The 21,306-nt window shown below is 40.5% G+C and overlaps 1 protein-coding gene across 1 annotated transcript in view; it reads left to right on the top strand.

Moving 5' to 3' along the window:
- Positions 1 to 1,100: 1,100 nt before the first annotated feature.
- Positions 1,101 to 21,306, top strand: part of DBX2 (developing brain homeobox 2) — a 38,637-nt gene continuing 18,431 nt past the window's right edge. The window contains exons 1-2 of the mRNA XM_029206617.1: positions 1,101 to 1,828; positions 16,542 to 16,637. Of these exons, the coding sequence (XP_029062450.1) occupies positions 1,429 to 1,828; positions 16,542 to 16,637 (496 nt within the window). The 5' untranslated portion in view covers positions 1,101 to 1,428. The remainder of the gene's footprint in view (positions 1,829 to 16,541; positions 16,638 to 21,306) is intronic.

Raw genomic sequence — 21,306 nt, 5'->3', positions numbered from 1 at the left:
TAGAACCTGTGAGCCACGACTACTGAGCCTGCGTCCCACAACTACTGAAGCCCACACGCCTAGAGCCTGTGCTCCGCAACAAGAGAAGCCACCGCGATGAGAAGCCTGCGCACCACAATGAAGCACAGCCCCCGCTCACCACAACTAGAGAAAGCCCGCGCGCAGCAACCAAGACCCAACGCAGCCATAAATAAATAACTTTAAAATAAATAAATTTTAAAAGTGAGGTTGCCTTGTGGTTAACTAGAACTTTTAATGACACACATGCTTTTCTTCACCTGTCCAGTCTCTATCTGGCAGACTGTCAATAAATTGAAAATACCCACAATTCTAGGGAAAAAAAGAAAAAAGAGCAACTATAATTCTAAGGAGTTCAGTGTTCACAACCGGGTCTCTGAGGAGGCTCCAGCCACCTTTGGTTTGGTGGTGGCTTTCTTCCCGGGTTTTGGACTCAAGCATCTGTTGTTTGCCATTTAACCAACTCCAACCAAGATCCCCTTTTCTAGATCAAAATTTATTAGATCACCTCTTCTTGAGTGCTTCCTAAGTCAAATCTTACTAAAAAGTCACTGGAAATGAATTGCTGGAACCTGCGAAATTTCTTCAAAGGTCTTCAAGAAAAACATTTCTTTTCCTCTTAAAAACAAACAGGGGCCACATTTAATACGCGAACAAACCCATTCTTGAAAAGGTACCTTTTCATCTGTACCACCACAAGTCTCAGTAACACGTGTGGCTTTCTCTGATGACTACAGCCCTTCAAGACACTGATGACTCCCATTCTCCTCCCCTGGATGCCCTGAAGTGACACCAACACGGGACAGCCAGGGGTCGCCCAACAGGTGGTCCGCCGAGCGCTCTCCAGGTGAGAGCGCCGCCCGCGCTCAGGGCGCACCGCGAGGCCGTCCACGCGCCCTGGCGCCCCCGGGGCAGCGCTGGCTCCCTAGAGAGGGCCGGGGCCTGGCTGCTGGGAGGGGGCGAGCGCCCGGTTCCTGTCGCCTCCACTCCCGTCTCCTCCGGCTACGCGTCCCCTCCCCTTGCCAAAGCTCGGACTCTTGGGGTTGCCCTTATTGTTGGCCGCGTCTGTCACTTTGTGGGCCGGGTGACATGAATGGATGGGCTGGACACACCTTCCAGCCTTCTAGAAGAAAAAAAAAGTCTGAATCTGCATAGAGGGGGGGAGGGACTCCCCCGGCGCCCCCAGAGCCAACGCCGCGGGCAGGGGAAACGCACAGCTCCCCCCTCCCACACTCACTCCTCCCCTCCTTTAAAAAACCGCCCAGCCCAGAAAATAATATCTCTCCCTACCCGCCGGCGTCCGCGGTGCTCTCGCCTCCTTTCCCGGCTGAGCGCGCTCCAGCGTTGCGGGAGGCGGCGCGCGGGGCGCGGGTCCGGAAGCGGGCGCGCAGCGGTCCGGGGCGCCGCACCATGCTCCCGAGCGCCGTGGCGGCCCATGCCGGCGCCTACTGGGACGTGGTGGCTTCCTCCGCTCTGCTGAACTTCCCCGCCGCACCGGGCTTCGGCAACCTGGGCAAGAGTTTCCTGATCGAGAACTTGCTGCGGGCTGGGGGCGCCCCGCCGCACAGGCTACCACCGCCCCCGCCCCACGGCCCGGCAGCAACTCTCGTCGCGGGCGCTCAGGTCCGGCCCCTGCCCGCCAGCCCGGTTCCGCTCAAGCTGTGTCCCGCGGCAGAACCAGTCAGCCCCAGCGGGGCGCTCTACGGCACGCGGTGGGCGTTTCAAGTGCTCAGCCCCTCGGCGGACGGCGCCAGGCTGCCGAGCCGGGCTCCGGCGGACCGAGACTGCGCCTTCCAGCCATCAACCCCAGGTGAGTCCGCTTTCCCCTCCCCAGCTGCGCGCGGCGCTTCTTGGCCTGTGGATCCCGAGACCTGGGCGCGCCGGCCCTAGTGCGCAGGAATCCTCCCGGGCCTAGACCTTTCGAGAGCATCTAGAGATTCGGTGGAGGTGCCGCCTCGGGGGTGAGGAGGGTACCACCACTAACTGTGATTTTCCGCCCCTTCGCGTACCACCAGCCTCCTCTCCGTCCCCTCTTTCTACAAGTGGTAGGGCTGCCTTGAATTTAAGGCCTTTTTGAAGAAACTCTGGAGGCACCTCCTGGCATTAGCCGAAAGGGCAGCCCCGGTCCTGAGATCTCTGGGTTCTTAGGACCAGTTTCACGGGGTTTCCCAAGTTCAGCGTCTCCACCCGCCGGCTCCTGTCCCAGAGGCCGCGCGACACCCGTTCCCTGGAAAGTTCTTGGCTTGGAGAGCCTCGCTCGGCCCGCTTTGGGGGCTTTTGCTTTTTCAAACCGTTGCGACGGTCGAGGCGGTTGCAGAACGCGCGCAGAGATCTTTGGAAAAAGTTGCGCAAAGTTTTGGCTTTCTTCACTCTTAACATTTTGGATCACTGAGACGCAAGAAAATCGAGGCTGGCTTTTTCTTAGTGCTGAGCTGGAACAGCCTAATTGGCACCTGGAGTAGGAAGTTCGCCAATAAATGAGAATTTACCAAAAGAAGGGCAGTTTTGGTTTGCTTGTTTTAATTCCCGAATAAAACCTAAGTGTCGTGACTGGGAAGAGGATGCGGACAGTTTAGTCAATATATTAGCTAAAGCTTACGGGAGGGGCTGCCGAAATTGTCAGCGAGAAAGGGGAAGCCTCTTAGAGACTCAAAAACTGAGATCCAGTGGATTAATTTTTCTTTTTTTTTTGGCTTGCGTCCTTTGACGATCTTAACTCATTCTTTAAATCCCGGTGGGTTTGTCCAGAATGACTAATAGACGCTTTTTCAGCAGATTTCATTGTCCCACCAAACTGCCGAATCAAATTTATTGCTAATGGCTTTATAGAATTGAACATGTTTAGAACCTGTCCTGGTCTTTCAGTTTGAAATGGTTACTAACAGAATGGAACAAATATAATTATATTAGCACCGGTCTCATTCACATAGTGTAAAACCTAAATTCTAGGCAGCCTTTTTGCACCCTGGGAGAGGAACAAGTACAGTTAAGACAAAGTTTATGTGCCTTGGAAATTTGAGCCACTCTGTTCTTTTTGAAGTATTAGGAAAATTAGAAGCGTGTAAAGCAGGTTCGTGTAGACAAGAGCTGGTAAATAATGACTCATAAAAATAACATTTTCAAGAAGATTTGGTGATTTGTATAACTTTTGGTGGTTTGCCACTGTGTTCATAGAAGCTGTTTTTCAAGAATTCTTAAGTTGCTCTTGATCATGACTGGCTCCTCAAAAAAGTTAATTTTAACCTTTGTAGATTTTACAGGTTAAATTTAAGTAAACCAAATGCGAATCAAATGCAGACATTTCAATAACTGAAAAATAATTTTGTATACCTGTTCATTTTCATTCAAGATGTTACAATTATTGAGTAAAGGGTTTCCTAACTACATTATTTTTACTTTCAAGAACATACTCATTCTTGTACACTTATTAAAGTATCAAAATGCAAAAATGCTTTTTGGAATAATTGAGAGTATAAGAACTTAAATTTCACTTTGAAGTATTTTCATATAGCTTAAGCCTATATTTTTCCTAATTTTTTTTCAGTCCTTATTGAAGATTTGATGTTTTCCTAGGTTAATTTTTATTTGAACAAATAACTTTTTATTTCAAAAAACTCATTCTTGTGAAGAGTGCATTTAATTTTTGAAACTCAAAAAATATCTTAAAATTAGAACCCCATAAAACTGTGCCCACAAATATGTTGCTTTAAGACATTTTAAAAAAATTTTGACAGAGAATATAGCTTTCTGAACTGCGCTCCAGTTTTATTTAAATGACAGATTCTTGCCCTACCAAATGTGGAAATTCTTTTGTACTGTGTAGAATTATGAAGTTATAATGAGTGCTGACAATGTTAGCTATCACCTGAAAATTAGATGAGGGTGAAATAGTGATTGACATTCTGTAAAGAGTACAAAGGAGATTTAGAAAAGCTACTGTTTTCAGAACGATAAAATACTTCTTTCTGAAACATCAGTGAACAACCAGTTCTAATCCTTTAGACACTAACTTAGGAGTGGATCACAAAATGTGATTTTTAGTGATTTCGGTAGTCAAATAAGATTTGACTACTCATTTTTTTCTCAACTTAATTTGTTGAGTGCACCAGTCTAGATGTTGAATAAGAAAACCCCGGAGTTCTTTTTAAGGGCATTGGTGAAAGACAGCACCATTTAACTAGAGGATTTATGCCACTGCATGCATTTCGGCTTCATTATTTTTGTTACCCACTATTAATTATACCATATAGTTCATTCATTCAGCAAATGCTTACTGACTGTCTCCCATGTGTTCAGACTGTTCCAGGCCATTGGGATAATCAGTGAACAAAACAGATGACTGTCTCTGCCCCTGTGAAGCTTATAGTCCATGTTCTGTCCTACTTTATGGTTTACCAAGCATTTTCATAATTGTTAGCCGCTTTAATTCTCATAATAGGCCAATTTTTTCCTACAAAGATTATTCCACTTCCTAATTTTGTTTTTGTCTGAAGTATCAGTTTAAACATCTGTGGTCTTGTGAAAGAGAAGAAAATTGCCCCAAATCTCCATATTCCTTGGATTAGTCTTTCATTGAATGTGAGAAAACTAATGAGGGCTTATGGGATAACCAATTGCATGTATCACAATAATAAATCAGACTGGGATCTTATATCTGAGGCCATAAGGAAAGAAATTGGCCTTCCCCTTCATCTTGTTACGTGTCTGAAAGGTGGTGACAGTAACACAGGTTTACAGATTATGGATGAAAGTTTAGCTTTTGACAGAGAATATAGCTTTTGACAGAGAATATAGTACTTCATCCCTGAAAACTGGCAAGCCTTTAAGTATTTAGAGCAAGCAAAGGAACATTCCATAGCTGTGTGTTGTCAAGTTGTATATATAGAGTAGTTTAAAAACTTAAAAAATCAGAGGGCATTCTTCGAAGTTTGAAAGGAGCATGTTTAGTGTAATAATAGGTAGTTGAGTAGATTCACCTTCAGGGGTTGTATGTGAAAAAAATAATTTTGGATATTATAGTTTATTAATGAAACCAGGTTTTTCAAGTAAATCCTAATCATCAGAGATCCTCCCCCAGAAGTTCATTAATGTCATTACTTGGTGGCTATTGTGCTAGATTTAAATATCCATGTTTTCGTATATTAAAGAGGGTCCTGAAATGTAAAAAGCTGAAAATTTAAAATTTCTCTTAGTTATGCCACCAATTTTCTTCAAAGTAAGTGGAACAAATAGCCTTGCTTTTCAGTAACATTTGTTATGTTAAACATTTTAGAAAGTGTTTGAAATGAAGATAATTTCCTGAATATAATTTAGTGATTATTAAATCTACTCCTAGGGCTGCATATAAAAGGATTAGAAAGCAAATGTTTATTCTGAATGGTTGAATTGAACTGTTCTTTTTTTAAAGTAATTTTGTCGAGTAGGTTGTACTATGTAGTACAGAAATGGAACCAGATCCATAGTATTTTTTTCTGGTACCCCTGTAGGGCTGTGAATTAATGTGTCACGTGCACTCTGAGCTTCTTGTCCACCTCACAGTGCCAGTTACTCTTGACCTGTTAATCCTTGACTCTGTCTTAAACTACTTGCACTTATGTTTTTTTCCAACTGGTAGTTTTATCCGCTTTCACCGAGATACCCTGAAAGTGTGACATAAAATAGCTTCTCTTACATCTTAGGCACTTTGGAGAGGGAGAAGAAGATGAATCTGTGCTCCAGGTGGGGATTCCAGTCCAGCTGAAGACTGTGATTTGATTTATGAAGCCGGAGTTTGTCATTTATTTTTGCTGACGCTATGCTCTAGGTTTGTTTTGGCAAATTAAAGTCACAGGATCTTGCCTATTGATGATACTGACCCAGAACCAGGACAAAGAGAATGGGAGATCCAGAAAAGGATAATGATGGGACCCGTGCTGGTAGTTCCTTGCTCAGGCTATCACCCCAAACATCCTTTGGTGGAATTTGTAGATAATACCAAACAATATTCTTACTACACCTGTACTTTTTTTTTTTTTGCCGTACACAGGCCTCTCACTGTTGTGGCCTCTCCCGTTGCAGAGCACAGGCTCCGGACGCGCAGGCTCAGCGGCCATGGCTCACAGGCCCAGCCGCTCCGCGGAATGTGGGATCTTCCCGGACCGGGGCACGAACCCGTGTCCCCTGAATCGGCAGGCAGACTCTCAACCACTGCGCCACCAGGGAAGCCCTACACCTGTACTTTTAAAAATAATCTGCTCAACGTATATTTGGATTTATATGAAGATATTAATAACTTTTACATAGTTCATGAGGAATCAGCTCTGAACAAATTGTTATATGGTCCCCAAGTTCATAAACTTCAGGTTCAGGAAGTTCTTGCAGTGACGAGAACCAGTAGGATTAAGAGACAGTCCTTTTACTTCTGGTTCAGATTGAGAAAACCACACTCCCTCCAAAATAATGTCTGAGTTGGAATTACAAAAGGGTAGCAATTTATGTGCATTTTATTTGCCTCTCACTTTAGCACCTATCCCTCTCCCAATCCCTAAAATATGCTTCTCTACTTTGCTTTAACAGCAAGAAATTTCAATCTGTTAACATGTATTGAAGCTTTATTACTGAGGTTTAATAATCAAATAGGAGTAAATACAGTAGGCAAGTAGGAACATTTTAGAATTTCTCCCTTAACTCTTACTCACTTTAGGGATTTGAGGATTATTTTATGAGGCACAGTGGTTTGAATGCCCAGAAAATTGCGTACGGATTTATGCAGAAGTAAATGTAGGCTCCAGTGGGTTCAGGGTCGTGTCAGGAAGCCAAAGGATGTCATATGTTGTGGGCAACTTAAAAGAATTGGCAACAGTGATTTTTAGCTACTTTTGTTTGCCATCAATGTGGCTCAGATGTGGGACCCCATGCTGTGCATTAGACTCCGTTGTATTCCTTTTGGAGTGTGCCGCCTCCATCCTGTTCTTGTGCCCACCAGAAAAAGTCTCTTTTTGCTATAAGAAGACGTCTTACGGTTAGTTTTGCTGCTGAACAATGATAGAGATGGTATCAAGTTGAAAGTAAGGGAAGCAACATAAGTAATAGCTGTGTTCATAAAATACTTTTAGCTTCATTGCTATGAAAGTTTTTACAGAAGCAAAAATGTTATCGTCTTTCAAATATTTAAACAAATGTGTGGTTTTTTTTTTTTTTGAGTCATAAATTTCTTAATTCTCAAACTCTAAGAGTTAACAAATCAGCCATTGGATCATGTTGTGAGACTAGTTTATAATGTGTCTGAATTCCTGAGGCAGATCTTATTTGTTTGGTATCCTGCTTATTTCGATTTAGTTTTTAACTTCTATAATTTGAAGTCATAATGTAAGGTTTTTGTTGGATTCATAAAAAAAGTCACTGATAAGTTACCATTTATTTCATATTTCTATGTAACCTTGCTTTATAAGGTTTTTCTGAAGTCTTATAAGTCATTAATCAATAGGATTATCAAATATTTTGCATAAGAAATGTGTTTTTATGTTAGAGTTGGGGGGTAAATACCTTATTTTCCCTCAACCTACTTTCCACCACACTATTTCTCTTGCTGATATCTCCCATAATTTTAGAATCCATTTTATACCTTTTGGGGAGGCTTGATTTGTTGCTCTTAAAACAGTGTTTGTCCACTTAATCTTGGGTTAACAGAGGCCCTAAATAAAGTTTTTTACCTTAATTACTGTCATTTTTCTTTCCACAGTGAAGGTACACAATTTTTAAGTCAAATTAAAAATTAAAAACAATTTTTTAAAATTAAAAAAAATTTTTTTAATTAAAAACAATTTTTAATCACTTTGTTTTCATTCAGATGCACCTGGAGTCTGTCAGGAATAAAAAGGCAAACTGTAGAAAGAAACAATATGATTTTTATCCAGGAATGCTTGTTAGAATCCTTCTTTAAAGACTTCATTAGATCATGCTTCCATTTTAAACTTTCTTAGTAAGAAATTGGATTTTTGCCTTAACGTATAATATGCTTACCAGACCCTTGTATATTTTATTCCAAAAATATTTTATTTTACTTTCAGTAATGTTTCCACTTTTAATGAAATCTCTCCCTTTCATTCTTTTTAGCCTCCAGTCAATGCTTGACTTGGCAATGCTGAGTGATTCATCACTTTGTATAAAGTTACCATAACTGATTTTATCTTTAATAACATTATTATTTTGTCAGCCAGCTATTAGTTGGGAGTATTTCAGGGGCACACTCTTTTTGTAAGTTATATGAACAGTAAACTTAAGGCACTAAAATTCTCTAAAGTCAAAGATCAGGAAGCCTCTGTAAGTTTTTAGACTTTTGTTTCAGAATCAAACAAAGCATGGGGAAAAGGAAAGGAAAAAAACATCAGGTCTTTTTCTATATATTGCTGAATATTTAATTGCCTTCTTGTTTATAGGTATTCCAAAGATGAACTAGGTTTTTCCCTTTTCTTTCATGTGTTCAGGCACCACGCATGCCATAACAGCCTTGAGTTCATTAATTCTAAGTGGCCATCAGAAACAGAATATACAATATATACATTTATACCAGTCCTCTTGAGAAGTCTCAAAATTCCTTGTTCCTTAAAGATTTAAATCCCTAATACTTTCAAAATTAAAATATGTGGAGGAATTATTCTTTGAGAAGATTTATGTACGTTAAAAGAGAATAAAAACCATGACTGCTGGTGAATTTTTTTAATAGACTAACCTAGGACTGGATTGAGTTTAGGTGTGTTGAACCTACCCTAGAGTTAGATTGGGTCTGAAACCAAAGACAGTCAGATTCTTCAAAGTGGGAACAGAGTCATTTCTGTTTGTCTACGTATTTTCTATAGGTGCTTTCACACTACACATTGAACAGCTGCAACAGAGACCACATGGCCTGCAAAGCCTAATGTATTTACTATCTGGCCCTTTATAGTAAAAGTTTGCCAAAACCTTTTCCAAAGCATAAATGGCAAATTGAGTCAATTTTAAAAGAATGTATAGTTTTCTGAGCTGGTTTTAGCAGTATTTCTTTAATTTTAAAGTCTAGATTCACATCTAAGGTCTTTAAATTACTGATTATATAATCCTAAGCAATTCATGTAACTGCATTGAGCCTCATTTCAAAATGAGCACAGATGTTAGGCTCACCATTTGACTTTCAACCACATACCTCAAGAGCCCATTGACAACATACAGGGAAAGATGTGAAAGACAGCTTTCCACCCTTCCACCATAAGTAAAATACATACTGGAAAAGGGGTATTGCTGTGAAGAAACCATCTCACAACTTAGAGGCTTTAAGGAACAATTTATTATTTTCTCTCACGGTTTTGTGGACCGGCGGGGTGCAGCTGGGTGGTTCTCACTTGGAATCTCATTGCAATTAGAGGTCAGCTGGGGCTGCCACCATCTGAGGGCTCAGCTGGGCTGGATGTCCAAGATGGATGTCTATTGACTCGCTTGGCTGACAGGGATGCTGGCTGCTGATGGGGTGCTCAACTAGAGCTGTTCCGGCATTCACACTTGGATTTTCCAAGGGCCTGGAGCTTCTTATACCATGGCACCTGGGTTCTGAAAGGCAGAGTTCTAAGAGCAACATTCCCGGAAACCCAGGCAATAGCTGTAAGTCTTCTTACAACCTAGCCTTGGAAGTTCCAGAATGTCACTTCTTCCATATCCCTTGGTCAAGCAAGGCAGCAAGACTATCCCAAATACAAGAGAAGGCGAAATAGAGATGGCTCGCAATGGGAGGAGTGCCAAATAATTTGCAACCATTTAAAGTGTGCCAGGAATTAATCACATATGGTGGTAGAGCTGGGAACTCAAGGAGCCTTTATTGAGGATTTTAGAGTTTTGAGAGCTACAGGTACTGTTCTGCCATGGTATTCTCTTCTGTGACACTGACTTTATAATAAAAAGAGCAAGGGATTTCCTCAAATTTTGCTCATTTTTTGGAAGCTGTCTGATGAAGACTCCTTGACGGGAGAGGCAGCTGTCTAATGAAGACTCCTTGAAGGGAAAGGGACTACTTTTGATAATTGCAATGAACTAGAACCCCACAGCTTGAGGAAAAGCCAGACCCCACCCCCTTGTTGGTGTTGTGAGGACAGAAGAGAAGATGCTAGTGGGAGTGTCCAAACAACTGGTCATTACCTCTTGCCACGCAGCATGTGACCACAGTAGAATCCTTCCATTTAGCCCCTGTATATTCCACTACAGCCCATCCACTACTGCCAGGTGATTTTTTTTTTAATGTAGCTTTCATCATATCATCAAGCTATTTAGGAAAACCTTAATTATCCCCATTTGACTATCAGATCAAATAAAAATATTTAGTTTGTCCTTCAAGACCTTCATTCCATCAATTGCATTTAACTCCTCCAGCCACATTCTTTTTTTTCTCAGTTATACATATACATATATATATATTCTTTTTCAGATTCTTTTCCCTTATAGGTTATTGCAAAATACTGAGTATAGTTCCCTGTGCTATACCCTAGGTCTTTGTTGGTTATCTAATTTATATATAGTAGTGTGTATCTGTTAATCCTAGCCTTCTAATTTATCCTTCCCCACCGCTATCCCTTTTGGTCACCATAAGTTTGTTTTCTGTGTCTGTGAGTCTGTTTCTGTTTTGTAAGTAAGTTCTTTTGTATCTTATTTTTTTTAGGTTCCACATATAAGTGGTATCATATGATACTTGTCTTTCTCTGTCTGGCTTACTTCACTTAGTGTGATAATCTCTAGGTTCAGCCATGTTGCTGCAAATGGCATTATTTCATTCTTGGCTGAGTAATATTCCATTTTGTGTGTGTGTGTGTGTGTGTGTGTGTGTGTACACACACACATATACGTATACACCACATCTTCTTTATCCATTCACCTGTCGATGGACGTTTCGGTTGCTTCTGTGTCTTGGCTATTGTAAATAGTGCTGCTGTGAACATTGGGGTGTCCAACTACATTCTTAATGTTCACATCTTTGGCCTTGGGCCAGCAGTCAGGCTGGTCTCCTTAACCTGCCCTGGGTGTCACCATCATCCTTGCCTTCTTTCCTTTTGTTCATGCCACCTTTCCTTCCTGGAATGCCTTTCTCTTCTTTTGCCATTCAAATACTTTCCAAATCAAGTTTCCAGATCAAGATGCTTTTCCTGCTTAAAGCCTTCTTTGACAAAGGCTTCCTAACAATAATAATTCTTTTCTTTGTTCTTGATAGTATATTTTAGTGGAAATGTGGACCATGCTGCTTCTTTTTATATGCTGTGTTACAATCGATCCCAAATTATATAATAGTGGTAGGAATAAAGGCTAACATTTATTGAGTGCCTGCTGCACGTCAGGCATTTTTTTGTGTTCTTTTCAGTGGCCTCATCCTGATTATACATTATAATCACGAGTGCAGCTTTTGAAAAATAATGGTATACTAGGGGGCCCACTCCTCGCCAGTTGGTGTGGGGCCTGGGCATCTGTATCTTTGAAAAGCACTCCAGATAATTCTGAGGTGTATTCAGGGTTGAGAAACATTGGCTAGGGGAACACACAGTACTATGTTTTTTAGATCTCATGGCCTTGGAAAATGCCTCAGATTTTATAGGACAAAACTGAATTTGGGGCTTCCCTGGTGGTGCAGTGGTTGAGAGTCCGCCTGCCGATACAGGGGACACGGGTTCGTGCCCCGGTCCGGAAAGATCCCACATGCTGCGGAGCGGCTGGGCCCGTGAGCCATGGCCGCTGAGCCTGCGCGTCCGGAGCCTGTGCTCCGCAACAGGAGAGGCCACAGCAGTGAGAGGCCCGCGTACCAAAACAAAACAAAACAAAAACTGAATTTGGCGTATGAAGATATTTGTATTTCATTTATTTGATCAGCAGATTCAGACCTGTAAGGTACGGAACATTTAAAGGTAGAAATTCTTCCAGGGAGGGAAGCTATCCTTTTTTAATCTGTGTCATCCCAGCACACGGTGCATTGTGTGGCACTTGATAGATATGCAATAAGTATTATTTGCGTGGAATTAAAAGGACAGAATCAAACAAGTAGACTCTGCATTTGCTTTATCTTCTCATGAACTGTACTAGAACATTAAGACCTTTGTTTTGCTGTCTCTGAAATACTCAAGGCAAAGATAAATGCAGACTTCTCTTGTTTTCTGATGAGCAGAAAGGTAAAGGATGACTTAACTTGCTTAGCCTTGTGATGGAAGGCAAGTTTGCACGTGAATCACATAAATGAATTCCGTCCAGGTTGTGTGATAAAATAAATCACACCTTATTCATAAGTGTTATTTCCTAGGTCTTACTACTCAAGACAGATGGTTGTCATTCTTTAGAGTCTTTTGCGGGGGGGTGGGGTGGGTCCACTCTATTCTTTATAGTCAGTTCAATTGTGTAGTATTTCAAGGTCAGGGGTTTAGATTTCTTTATTCCCGGTGCCATGTGCCCAGCACTTGAAGGAGGTCATTAAAACCATCCTTTTGAAATTATTTAATTCTCTGTTATTCTTTCCCAGAGGTATTTTTTGACCTTTTGGTTGCCTTTGTAAGACACCTTGGAACCTTTTCTCATTTCTCCTTGTCCTTCTAAAATATGCTGCCCAGTCGGCATAGCATCGCGGTAGCTCCTGAAATTTATTTGAAGGTTTTATCAGTGGTCTTTAGGATCCGTCCCTTGAAATGTCAGCACAAATCAGTCAATACCACACTTTGCTATGACAATAAAAAGAATGTGGTTTCACCCCATGTAAATACACTCTGTTCTCCATTGGTAAAGAAAAATGAAAATAATAAAAAACAATTTAAAATGTTTTGCTTGTTTTCTAGACAACAGAATTTTGAAAATAATTTTTCTGTATCTAGGCTTGTAACCACCCTTGACTGTGGGATGCTTTTGTCACAGAACCGTGTAGTTAAGTTAAAAAGAAAACAAACCAGGCCAGTTCACCATTAAGTTGCCTCTAAGTTCCCATCTTAGTTAAACATTCAAAATAATTAATAGATAGTTTGATTCTGTGTCTTCAAATAAGTCAGAACATCTGATTAAGAAATGAAAAGTTCATGAAGTTTTCTGTGAATAAGTGATTTTAGTCATTTGGATTCAGACAGTCTTGTTCCGGAAATTTTAAGTCATTTGTTTGTAAGAGGTTCCCACAGAACCCAGAAGGCAGATTTGTTGGCAGCATACAAAATTTGGAGTATCCTGAAGTGTTGTGCTGAGGGAACCTAACATCACGCTATAGAACCTGACAGTGCGCATTTTTGCCATAGGGAAAGCCATTCGTTTTTCTCTTACGGAAAGCTGGGGAGATGTGGAGGTGTCCATTTTCTGGGTTCCATCTCTTACTGGATAACTGGCAGTCTGTGTGCATGACATCCTTATCCCTCATGGCTAATAACTACGTACTGTGCTAAAATATCTGTGTTTCCCTGGTCTTTTAAAAAATGTGCTGAGACCAGTCATCATCACATTCCAGATGCTTGCCCATTTGAGGTTGAATATTAATGAATGACATAGCAAGTGTTAAATGCATAGCCAGTCCAGTGCCTGTGTATAGGAGGTATTCCGTAAATAGTATGATCATAAATATTGTTCAGTACGCCTAAAATGAATTGTTTCTCTGATGACAAATGATAAAGTGACTGCATCTAAATTATACTGATTGGCTTTGAAATGCATATCATCCGCTTGAAATTGCCTTGTTTTCTGCCCTTTTCAGAGCTTCTTCAAGGTAGTTCTTAAATGGTTTACAAAAGTTTTAATGCATCTGTTAACTCGTCACTTTGTTTTTGTCACACTTGAGTTTCTGTTTTTGCTCACCACTTTAAAAACCATGTGGTTTACAAACACTTAAAAGTGTTACACATGTTTTTAACGCACTACATTGTTTTAAATGGCTATTTCCTCACACCATTCAACATCCCTGCAGTCACATGCTCAGCTGGATTAGCATTTGACTTATGTCCAAGTAGGAGCACATAAAAAAATGGAGCACTTAATTGGAATTTCACAGTGATTTCTACATAAACCAGCTTCAACAAGGTGTATTATGTATGGAAATTAGGAATTGACTAATCTGTGTAAATATATGTGTGTCAGTGAGGTGATTTTAAAAGGTGAAGAAATGCTACACGGTGGAACTTTAAGCCTGGTCATGTCACATGTAGTTCTTTAGCCACTAGAGTTGCTACTGTAGACAGAATGTCATTTTGATTACAGCTTTACTATATTTAGAAAGGATAATATAGAGCACTGTAACAAACTGTTCTATTAAAACCTTTTCTGGTTAAATTTAACACTAAGATCCTATGTCTCAGAACCTCATTTATCATCACAAATGAATTTAATTGAACACTTGTCTCAAATGAACCCTCCATTTTTTTAAAAATTCTTTATTTTTTCATTTTAGGGCCATAGGGTTAGACTGAGAAACATTTTGGCTAGAAGAGTAAAATTTGTAATTTGTCCATGTCCTGCATTGTTCTTTTAATAGTATCACTAATGTGCTTATTTTCTACACTAGATATTGAGCAAAAACATTTCTTTTGTGTGTATATTTCCAACTGTCATGATAAATGCTTACACACATGTATGTAAATGCAACATGGCTCAGCCTTTTTCTTTTACCTCAATTTCAAAAATGCCAAGCAGCACAATAGCCATAACTTAATTATCTACGGAGTGTTTAGTTTGGAGGTGAAATAAGTTAGTTAACAGAAATACTTGAGAATAGACATAATGAGGTAACTTTTATACAGGGAAATGTATTTCCACATTTCAAAGTGCTTCATAAACTCATAGAAACATTAGAAAATGTAACTCTGCCTAAATAATGCCGTACTCTTATAATTTAAGATGTCAAATTCAAATAAAGTGATTTATCATTTCTATGATGGTTTTTCAGTCAGTATTAGAACAACTTATGATAACAATGAAAATTTTTTAAAAGTTTCATAGAACTTACTGAGCACCAAAGTGGGTCTCCTTTTCATACTTTGCTTAGTTGCCATATTTTCAAGGTAGCATTAAGACATTTTATTATTTGAAAATCCAGATGTTTAAAAACCAGAAACACTGACATTGACAACTTTCCATCATATTATAGAAAAGACCCTGCATTAGGATTAATTTGCAATTCAAAGACATTAAGGACCATGAGACCATAAAATTCTTATATATACTTATTTTGATATATCCTTCAAAGATACTGGTAAAATAAACACATACTTATCAGTTGGTTAAAATATGAGTCTGAAATTACTATGTTCTTGAAAAAGACATGTATTTGTAGCAAAATAATATTCACTGTATATGATTAAGAAAAGAAAAAAGTTTCCATTGAAAATGAAGGGAGAGTAGTAAAAATATTTATTTTCAAGTCATGTTCTAGATTTCAAGGTCATCTGTTATGGAAGATACTATGTTTCAGGGTGTGTCAGGGGAGCAGGGAAGAGGTTAATTCCTGATTTCCTATTTCTTAGTTTTAAGATTATTCATTCATTTATTGAACATTTTTTGACTATTTAGAATGTGCCATGCACTCTGCTGGGTATGTGATGGTAAAAGCAAATTGCCCACCTAAAGAAATATCACCCATATTTATATTGTATTAAACCCCACTGTACTAAAGGACATGTTGTATCTAAGGTACTAAACCAAAGCCTGGCATATAGTAAGTGCTCAATAAAGAAGAGCCATTAATATTCTGTGACATCCTTTATAGCTATTTTTCATCTACTGAGGAACAGAGTGTAAAATTTCTTTATTTACAAAAGTAATGATAACTATTCCGTGTATATGAATTGAAAATGTTCTGAATAGAATAGTTTAATAAAATGAGAAGAGCAGAATTATATGGCAACTTCCTATACTATAAACACAAATGCTTTCAGGTTGTCACTATTCTCAGATACTTTGAGTCATGTAAAAGTGATCAGAAAGACCACTTTTTGTTATGGAATTGCTCAGTAAATTAACTGTTATCAACTTTGGAATCTAGCTATCTATATATTTCAAAGAACCTTCTGAAAATAAACAGTAGAGCCGTGCTGTTCAATGTGAAAGCCTCTAGACACATGAGTCTATTTAAATTTAAAAAGAACTTAAAGTAAGAATTCAGTTACACAGACATACTAGCCACATTTCAAGTGCTTAGTGGCATATGTGACAAGTGGATACATATTGGACAGTGCAAGTAGAGGACATGTCCATCATCACAGAGAGTTCTCCTGGGCAGTGTTGCTCGAGGTTATATTAGATAAAGGACTATTTGATATTTACTACTTACAACTACACAGAAAACGAATGACTAAGTTTGGTTTTGATAATTTGATTGTTTACACCACAGCTTCCAAATCTTGATTAAATGATTTGGCAAGTTCTTTGACAGGTAAAGCCTGCTTTAAAATGACTTTAATTCCAGTAAAAGTTTAACGAAAGCCTCAGAAGATGTAGTGCTTTACTCCATGACGTCGGGGAAATTGGAATTTTGAATACTGTCTAAGAGATATGGCTAATCAGTGTGATCAACGCTTTCTCTGCAGCGCCTTCCAAGCCTTTTTTTCTGAGCGCCCCGCCATTCTACTCGTCGTGCTGCGGTGGGTCCTGTCGGCGCCCTGCCTCCCCCACTGCTTTCCCAAGTAAGTTTTTATACTTCATCAGCAATGCCTCAGTTACTCTGTAAACCAAAGCAGCAGGATTTAATGTGCTCTGGAAAACTAATTGGTAATGCAATGGCAAGGAGATAATTCCTCACTAAAAATCACAGCGATCCTATTCAGGAGGTTTCCAGAGATTTATCGAACCTCAGCACACTGAGCGATTGTGAGTGGCTTCTAATGGCATTGAAACCCAGGGCTGACACACCAAGGAAAGCAACTTATTTTCCATTTGATGTAAAAGATCTCAGAGGGACCCATTTGGCTCTTTCTGAAACGTGTAGCAATGCTCATTTAAAGAAGAAGAAAGGAAGGAAAGAAAGCTAAGAAATTGTGTAAAATTTCCATTCAACTGAAAATGTGACACAAGAAAGTCACTAGGTATCCATGGAAAATAATCAAAAATTGTCAAGATTGTAAAAGGAGATAAATACCTTCTCTTATGATCTTTAAGAAAACCAACCAGGGTTGTAGGAAACATTTTCAAGAGAACTTTTCAAACATTACACAATTGTAATAGTGTGCAGGGTAGAGGGAGAATGACAACTTTCAAAAACTTGAAGAGCACACACACACACTCACACGCACAAAGAAAAAAAATGTCTAACTGAAAATAAAAAAATAAAGTTCACCTGATCTTGAGATTTCTAGGTCAGCTAAGAATCTGTAGACAGAGGATTCGAGTTTATGATAAAGAAGTCCAGAGGAGGGGTGCATTTATCTCAGCTGCCCAAGAGAAAACATTGATTCAGATTAACAGCTCTGTCAGGTGAAAAGTGAAATAGGGGTAGAGTCAGGTGGAAGTCCAGAGCTGTATCACGGGTGAATTCAGATTCCCTGTTGCCTCTCTGCATGTGTTTTATGAATGTTTCAGGAGAGCAGTTGCTCAACAGAATGATTCCTGACAAGTGAGGCAGCAAATGCTGGCCGTTTAATGAGCTGCAAGCTTCTGAGCATCTCTTTAGGGGGCTGATACTTTCCCACAGAGCACTTTACATGGCCGGGACCCGGCCACAATGGGTGACAGACCCGTGACCAATCGTCACTTTCACTTGACTCATCCACACGCGACCTCACCACGATTTTTCACTGTGCAGATGAACTTTCGGAACGATTTCACAGGGAAAAGGCTCGGGCAAGGGTCAGTTGCCCTTTTGTATGGTCATAAAGCAAGGCTCTGTGTGTCAGTCTTTTCTCCTGTCTCACATTCCAAGTGAATTTCTGGACACCATTTAAAGCACTTGGCTGAAAAATAAAGCAGTGAATGAAACTGACTTTTATAGACTCATTCTAGCTCATCTTCCCATATAACCCCGTCCACCTGAAAAAGGGTTTAGTGGATGAGCTGAGTGTATACAGGACTTGCTCAATACATAGGGCCCATTATCCACTGTGGGGATTGTTTATTAACCAGGACTGATACACTATTTTGGAAGTGACCTATTAATTGTCCATTTAACTAGAATGTATTGATTCAAATAGAAAAATAGAAACCATGACTAAACCTTTTTCTCGCTCCTTCAAGGTGGTCTCCTGTGAGGATAATTGAAAACTGTTGTACAGATTAAGGAGACATTTATCACCATATATTAGAGTATCAGGAAAGGATGCCTGGAGTAAAGACTTAAACCCCAAATATCTGATACCACAGCATGGTGGCATCTCTGTGGAATTAAATCTTCAGTGTGGTATTCCAGGGGTGGAGATTGAAAGAGGTCCAACCCCTAGTTTCAGTGTTTTCACCCTGGTATAATACTGGTCTTCTACTTTAGAAACTCTCTGGAAATATAGACAGGTAAGGGGCAATGTACCAAAATATAGCATGTAACAGGTGGACATTCATGTATGCGTGAATGTGTGTGTGTATTCATTTTATAGTACTGTTTTCATGAGTTTCTAAGCCATAAAAGCATACTAATGCCCAGGCCAGTTTACTAAATAGAGCACATAAAAGTAAGTCCAAAGTCATTTTCTAGATAACTTCATCTTCCTGACTGCTTGAGAAAAATCACCCTAAGCATGTCTCATTTTTCTCCATCTGCTTCTCAGACCTTCCCACTTTATGCCTTTGTGTAGCTGTTGTAAATTGTGGTGTGTATCTCTGGAGGCTTATAAAGTCCTTGTGTTTATCTTTTTTATTCAATAAAACATACAAGGAGAAAATCAGCACAGTTCAGACTGAGGATGCGAATGCACTTGGTTTGTCTCCATTTCTAAGCTGGCATTTTAAAACAGCATAGGAGGGTGGAGTCAACCTGGCGTGCTAGGAGGATGCGGAATTCGCGTCTCGGCACAACTAGGGCACCTACCAGGCACCGGTGGGGAACCTCGGACACCTAAGGGGATGGGAGGAGGCCCCAGCGACCGGGTAGGACATGGGTCACTGGAGGAAGGAAGGGGGAGGAGAAGTGGAGGCGGGATGGGACTGGCGCCCCTGAGGGGTGGCTGGGTGAGAGGAAGGGATCCCACACCCGAAGGGGGAAATTGGGGAACCACTGGGAGGGCAGAGGATCAAAAAGGAGTATGGCCAGGTTTCTCCTGCCCACTTGGGCCCCCAGGAACCTGCTGAGGTCCCGGGCCTGATCCTCTGCCCACCAAAGCCCCCTCCAGCCGTGCAGGTCCTGAAGGAGTGGGAGGGAGGGAAGGGGGAGCAAAAGTAAAGGCCAGACCTCCAGGACCAGCACCCCGAGGAGTGGCTGGGGGAGGGGAGGAGTGCCTAAACCCAGTGGGACTGACCCAAGGTTACGGGTCCAGCAGTGGTGACAGGGGAGAACCTGGGGGAGATGGCGGGGGCGTGGAGGAACGCAGCCAGTGCTTTCCCTGTCCACTTAGGCGCCGGGAAGCCTGTTGGGCTCTCGGGCCTAATCCTGTGCCATTGGACCCTCGCTCCTGCCATGCAGAACCCAAGCCCCACCCATACACCCTCACTCAGGGCGCTACTTCCAAACTCCAGAACTCCACACTCCAGAGTCCCTCCTTTTGACGTGCTGCCTCTCCTATTCCACGCGGGTCCTAAGCAGAGGCTCCACCCCATGCTCAAACGTAGCCCCCCCACCCACCTAGGTCCCGTCCCACCCTAAACCCCGCCCCTGCCTAAGTTCCACCCCTGCCTAAATTCCGCTCCCATAGTCAAGGCTATTTTTTTTTTCTTTTTTCCTCTTTTAGATTGGGATTATTTTACCTTATTGATTCATTGTGGTTGATTCTTTTATATTTTTATTTTTTCAATTCTTTTATTTTTCTAATTTTATTTTATTCTTTATACTTTGTTATTGTTCTCTCCTTTTGGCTTGCTCCCCCCCCCTTTTTTTTTTCCTTTTCTTTTTTCTGGTGTGGTTTTGTTTTACTTTGTTGCAGTTGTTCCAATTATAGTTTTATTTTTCCTAATATATTTTTTATCATTCTAATTTTATTTTGTTTTTTATTCTTTGATATTGTACTGCTCTTTTCTTTCTTTCTTTCTTTCTTTTTTTTTTTTACTGCACTAGGAAGCTTGTGGGATCTTGGTTCCCAGACCAGAGGTGGGCCTGAGCTCCTGTGCAGGGAGCTCTGAGTCCAAACTGCTGGACTAACAGAGAACCTCAGACCCCAGGGAATATTAATCGGAGTGAGGACTCCTGGAGGTCCTCATCTAAGCTCCAAAACCCAGCTCTATCCAACTGCCTGCAAACTCCATTGCTGGATGTCTCAGTCCAAACAACCAGTAAGACCGGAATACAGTACCATCCATCAAAAAAAAAAAAAAAAAAAGAAACAACAAAAAATTACGTTACAGATGAAGGAGCAAGGTAAAAACCTACAAGACCAAATAAATGAAGACGAAATAGGCAACCTACCTGAGAAAGAATTCAGAGTAATGATAGTAAAGATGATCCAAAATCTCGGAAACAGAATGGAGAAAATACAAAAAACATTTAACAAAGATCTAGAAGACCTAAAGAGCAAACAAACAGTTATGAATAACACAGTTACTGAAATTAAAAATACTTTAGAAGGAATCAATAGCAGAATAACTGAGGCAGAAGAACAGATAAATAAGCTGGAAGATAAAATGGTGGAAATAACTGTCAAGGAGCAGAATAAAGAAAAAATAATGAAAAGAATTGAGGGTCGACTCATAGACCTCTGGGACAACATTAAACGCTTGAACATTCAAATTATAGGGGTCCCAGAAGAAGACAAAAAGAAAGGGTCTGAGAAAATAAGAGATTATAGTCGAAAACTTCCCTAACATGGGAAAGGAACTAGTCAATCAAGTCCAGGAAGCACAGAGAGTACCATACAGGATAAACCCAAAGAGAAACACGCCAAGACACATATTAATCAAACTATCAAAAATTAAATACAAAGAAAAAATATTAAAGCAACAAATAACATACAAGGGAATCCCCATAAAGTTAACAGCTGATCTTTCAGCAGAAACTGTAAGCCAGAAGGGAGTGGCAGGACATATTTAAAGTGATGAAAGGGAAAAACCTACAGCCAAGATTACTCTACGCAGCAAGGATCTCATTCAGATTTAATGGAGAAATTAAAACCTCTACAGACAAGCAAAAATTAAGAGAATTCAGCACCACCAAACCAGCTTTACAACAAATGCAAAGGAACTTCTCTAGGCAGGAAACACATGAGAAGGAAAAGATCTACAAAA

The sequence above is a fragment of the Monodon monoceros genome, unplaced genomic scaffold (genome assembly GCF_005190385.1).
Source record: "Monodon monoceros isolate NGI ecotype Baffin Bay Population unplaced genomic scaffold, NGI_Narwhal_1 Super_Scaffold_6, whole genome shotgun sequence".
Taxonomy (NCBI): domain Eukaryota; kingdom Metazoa; phylum Chordata; class Mammalia; order Artiodactyla; family Monodontidae; genus Monodon; species Monodon monoceros.
Note: the sequence above shows the minus strand (reverse complement) of the source record. Positions and strands in the feature narration are given on the sequence as shown.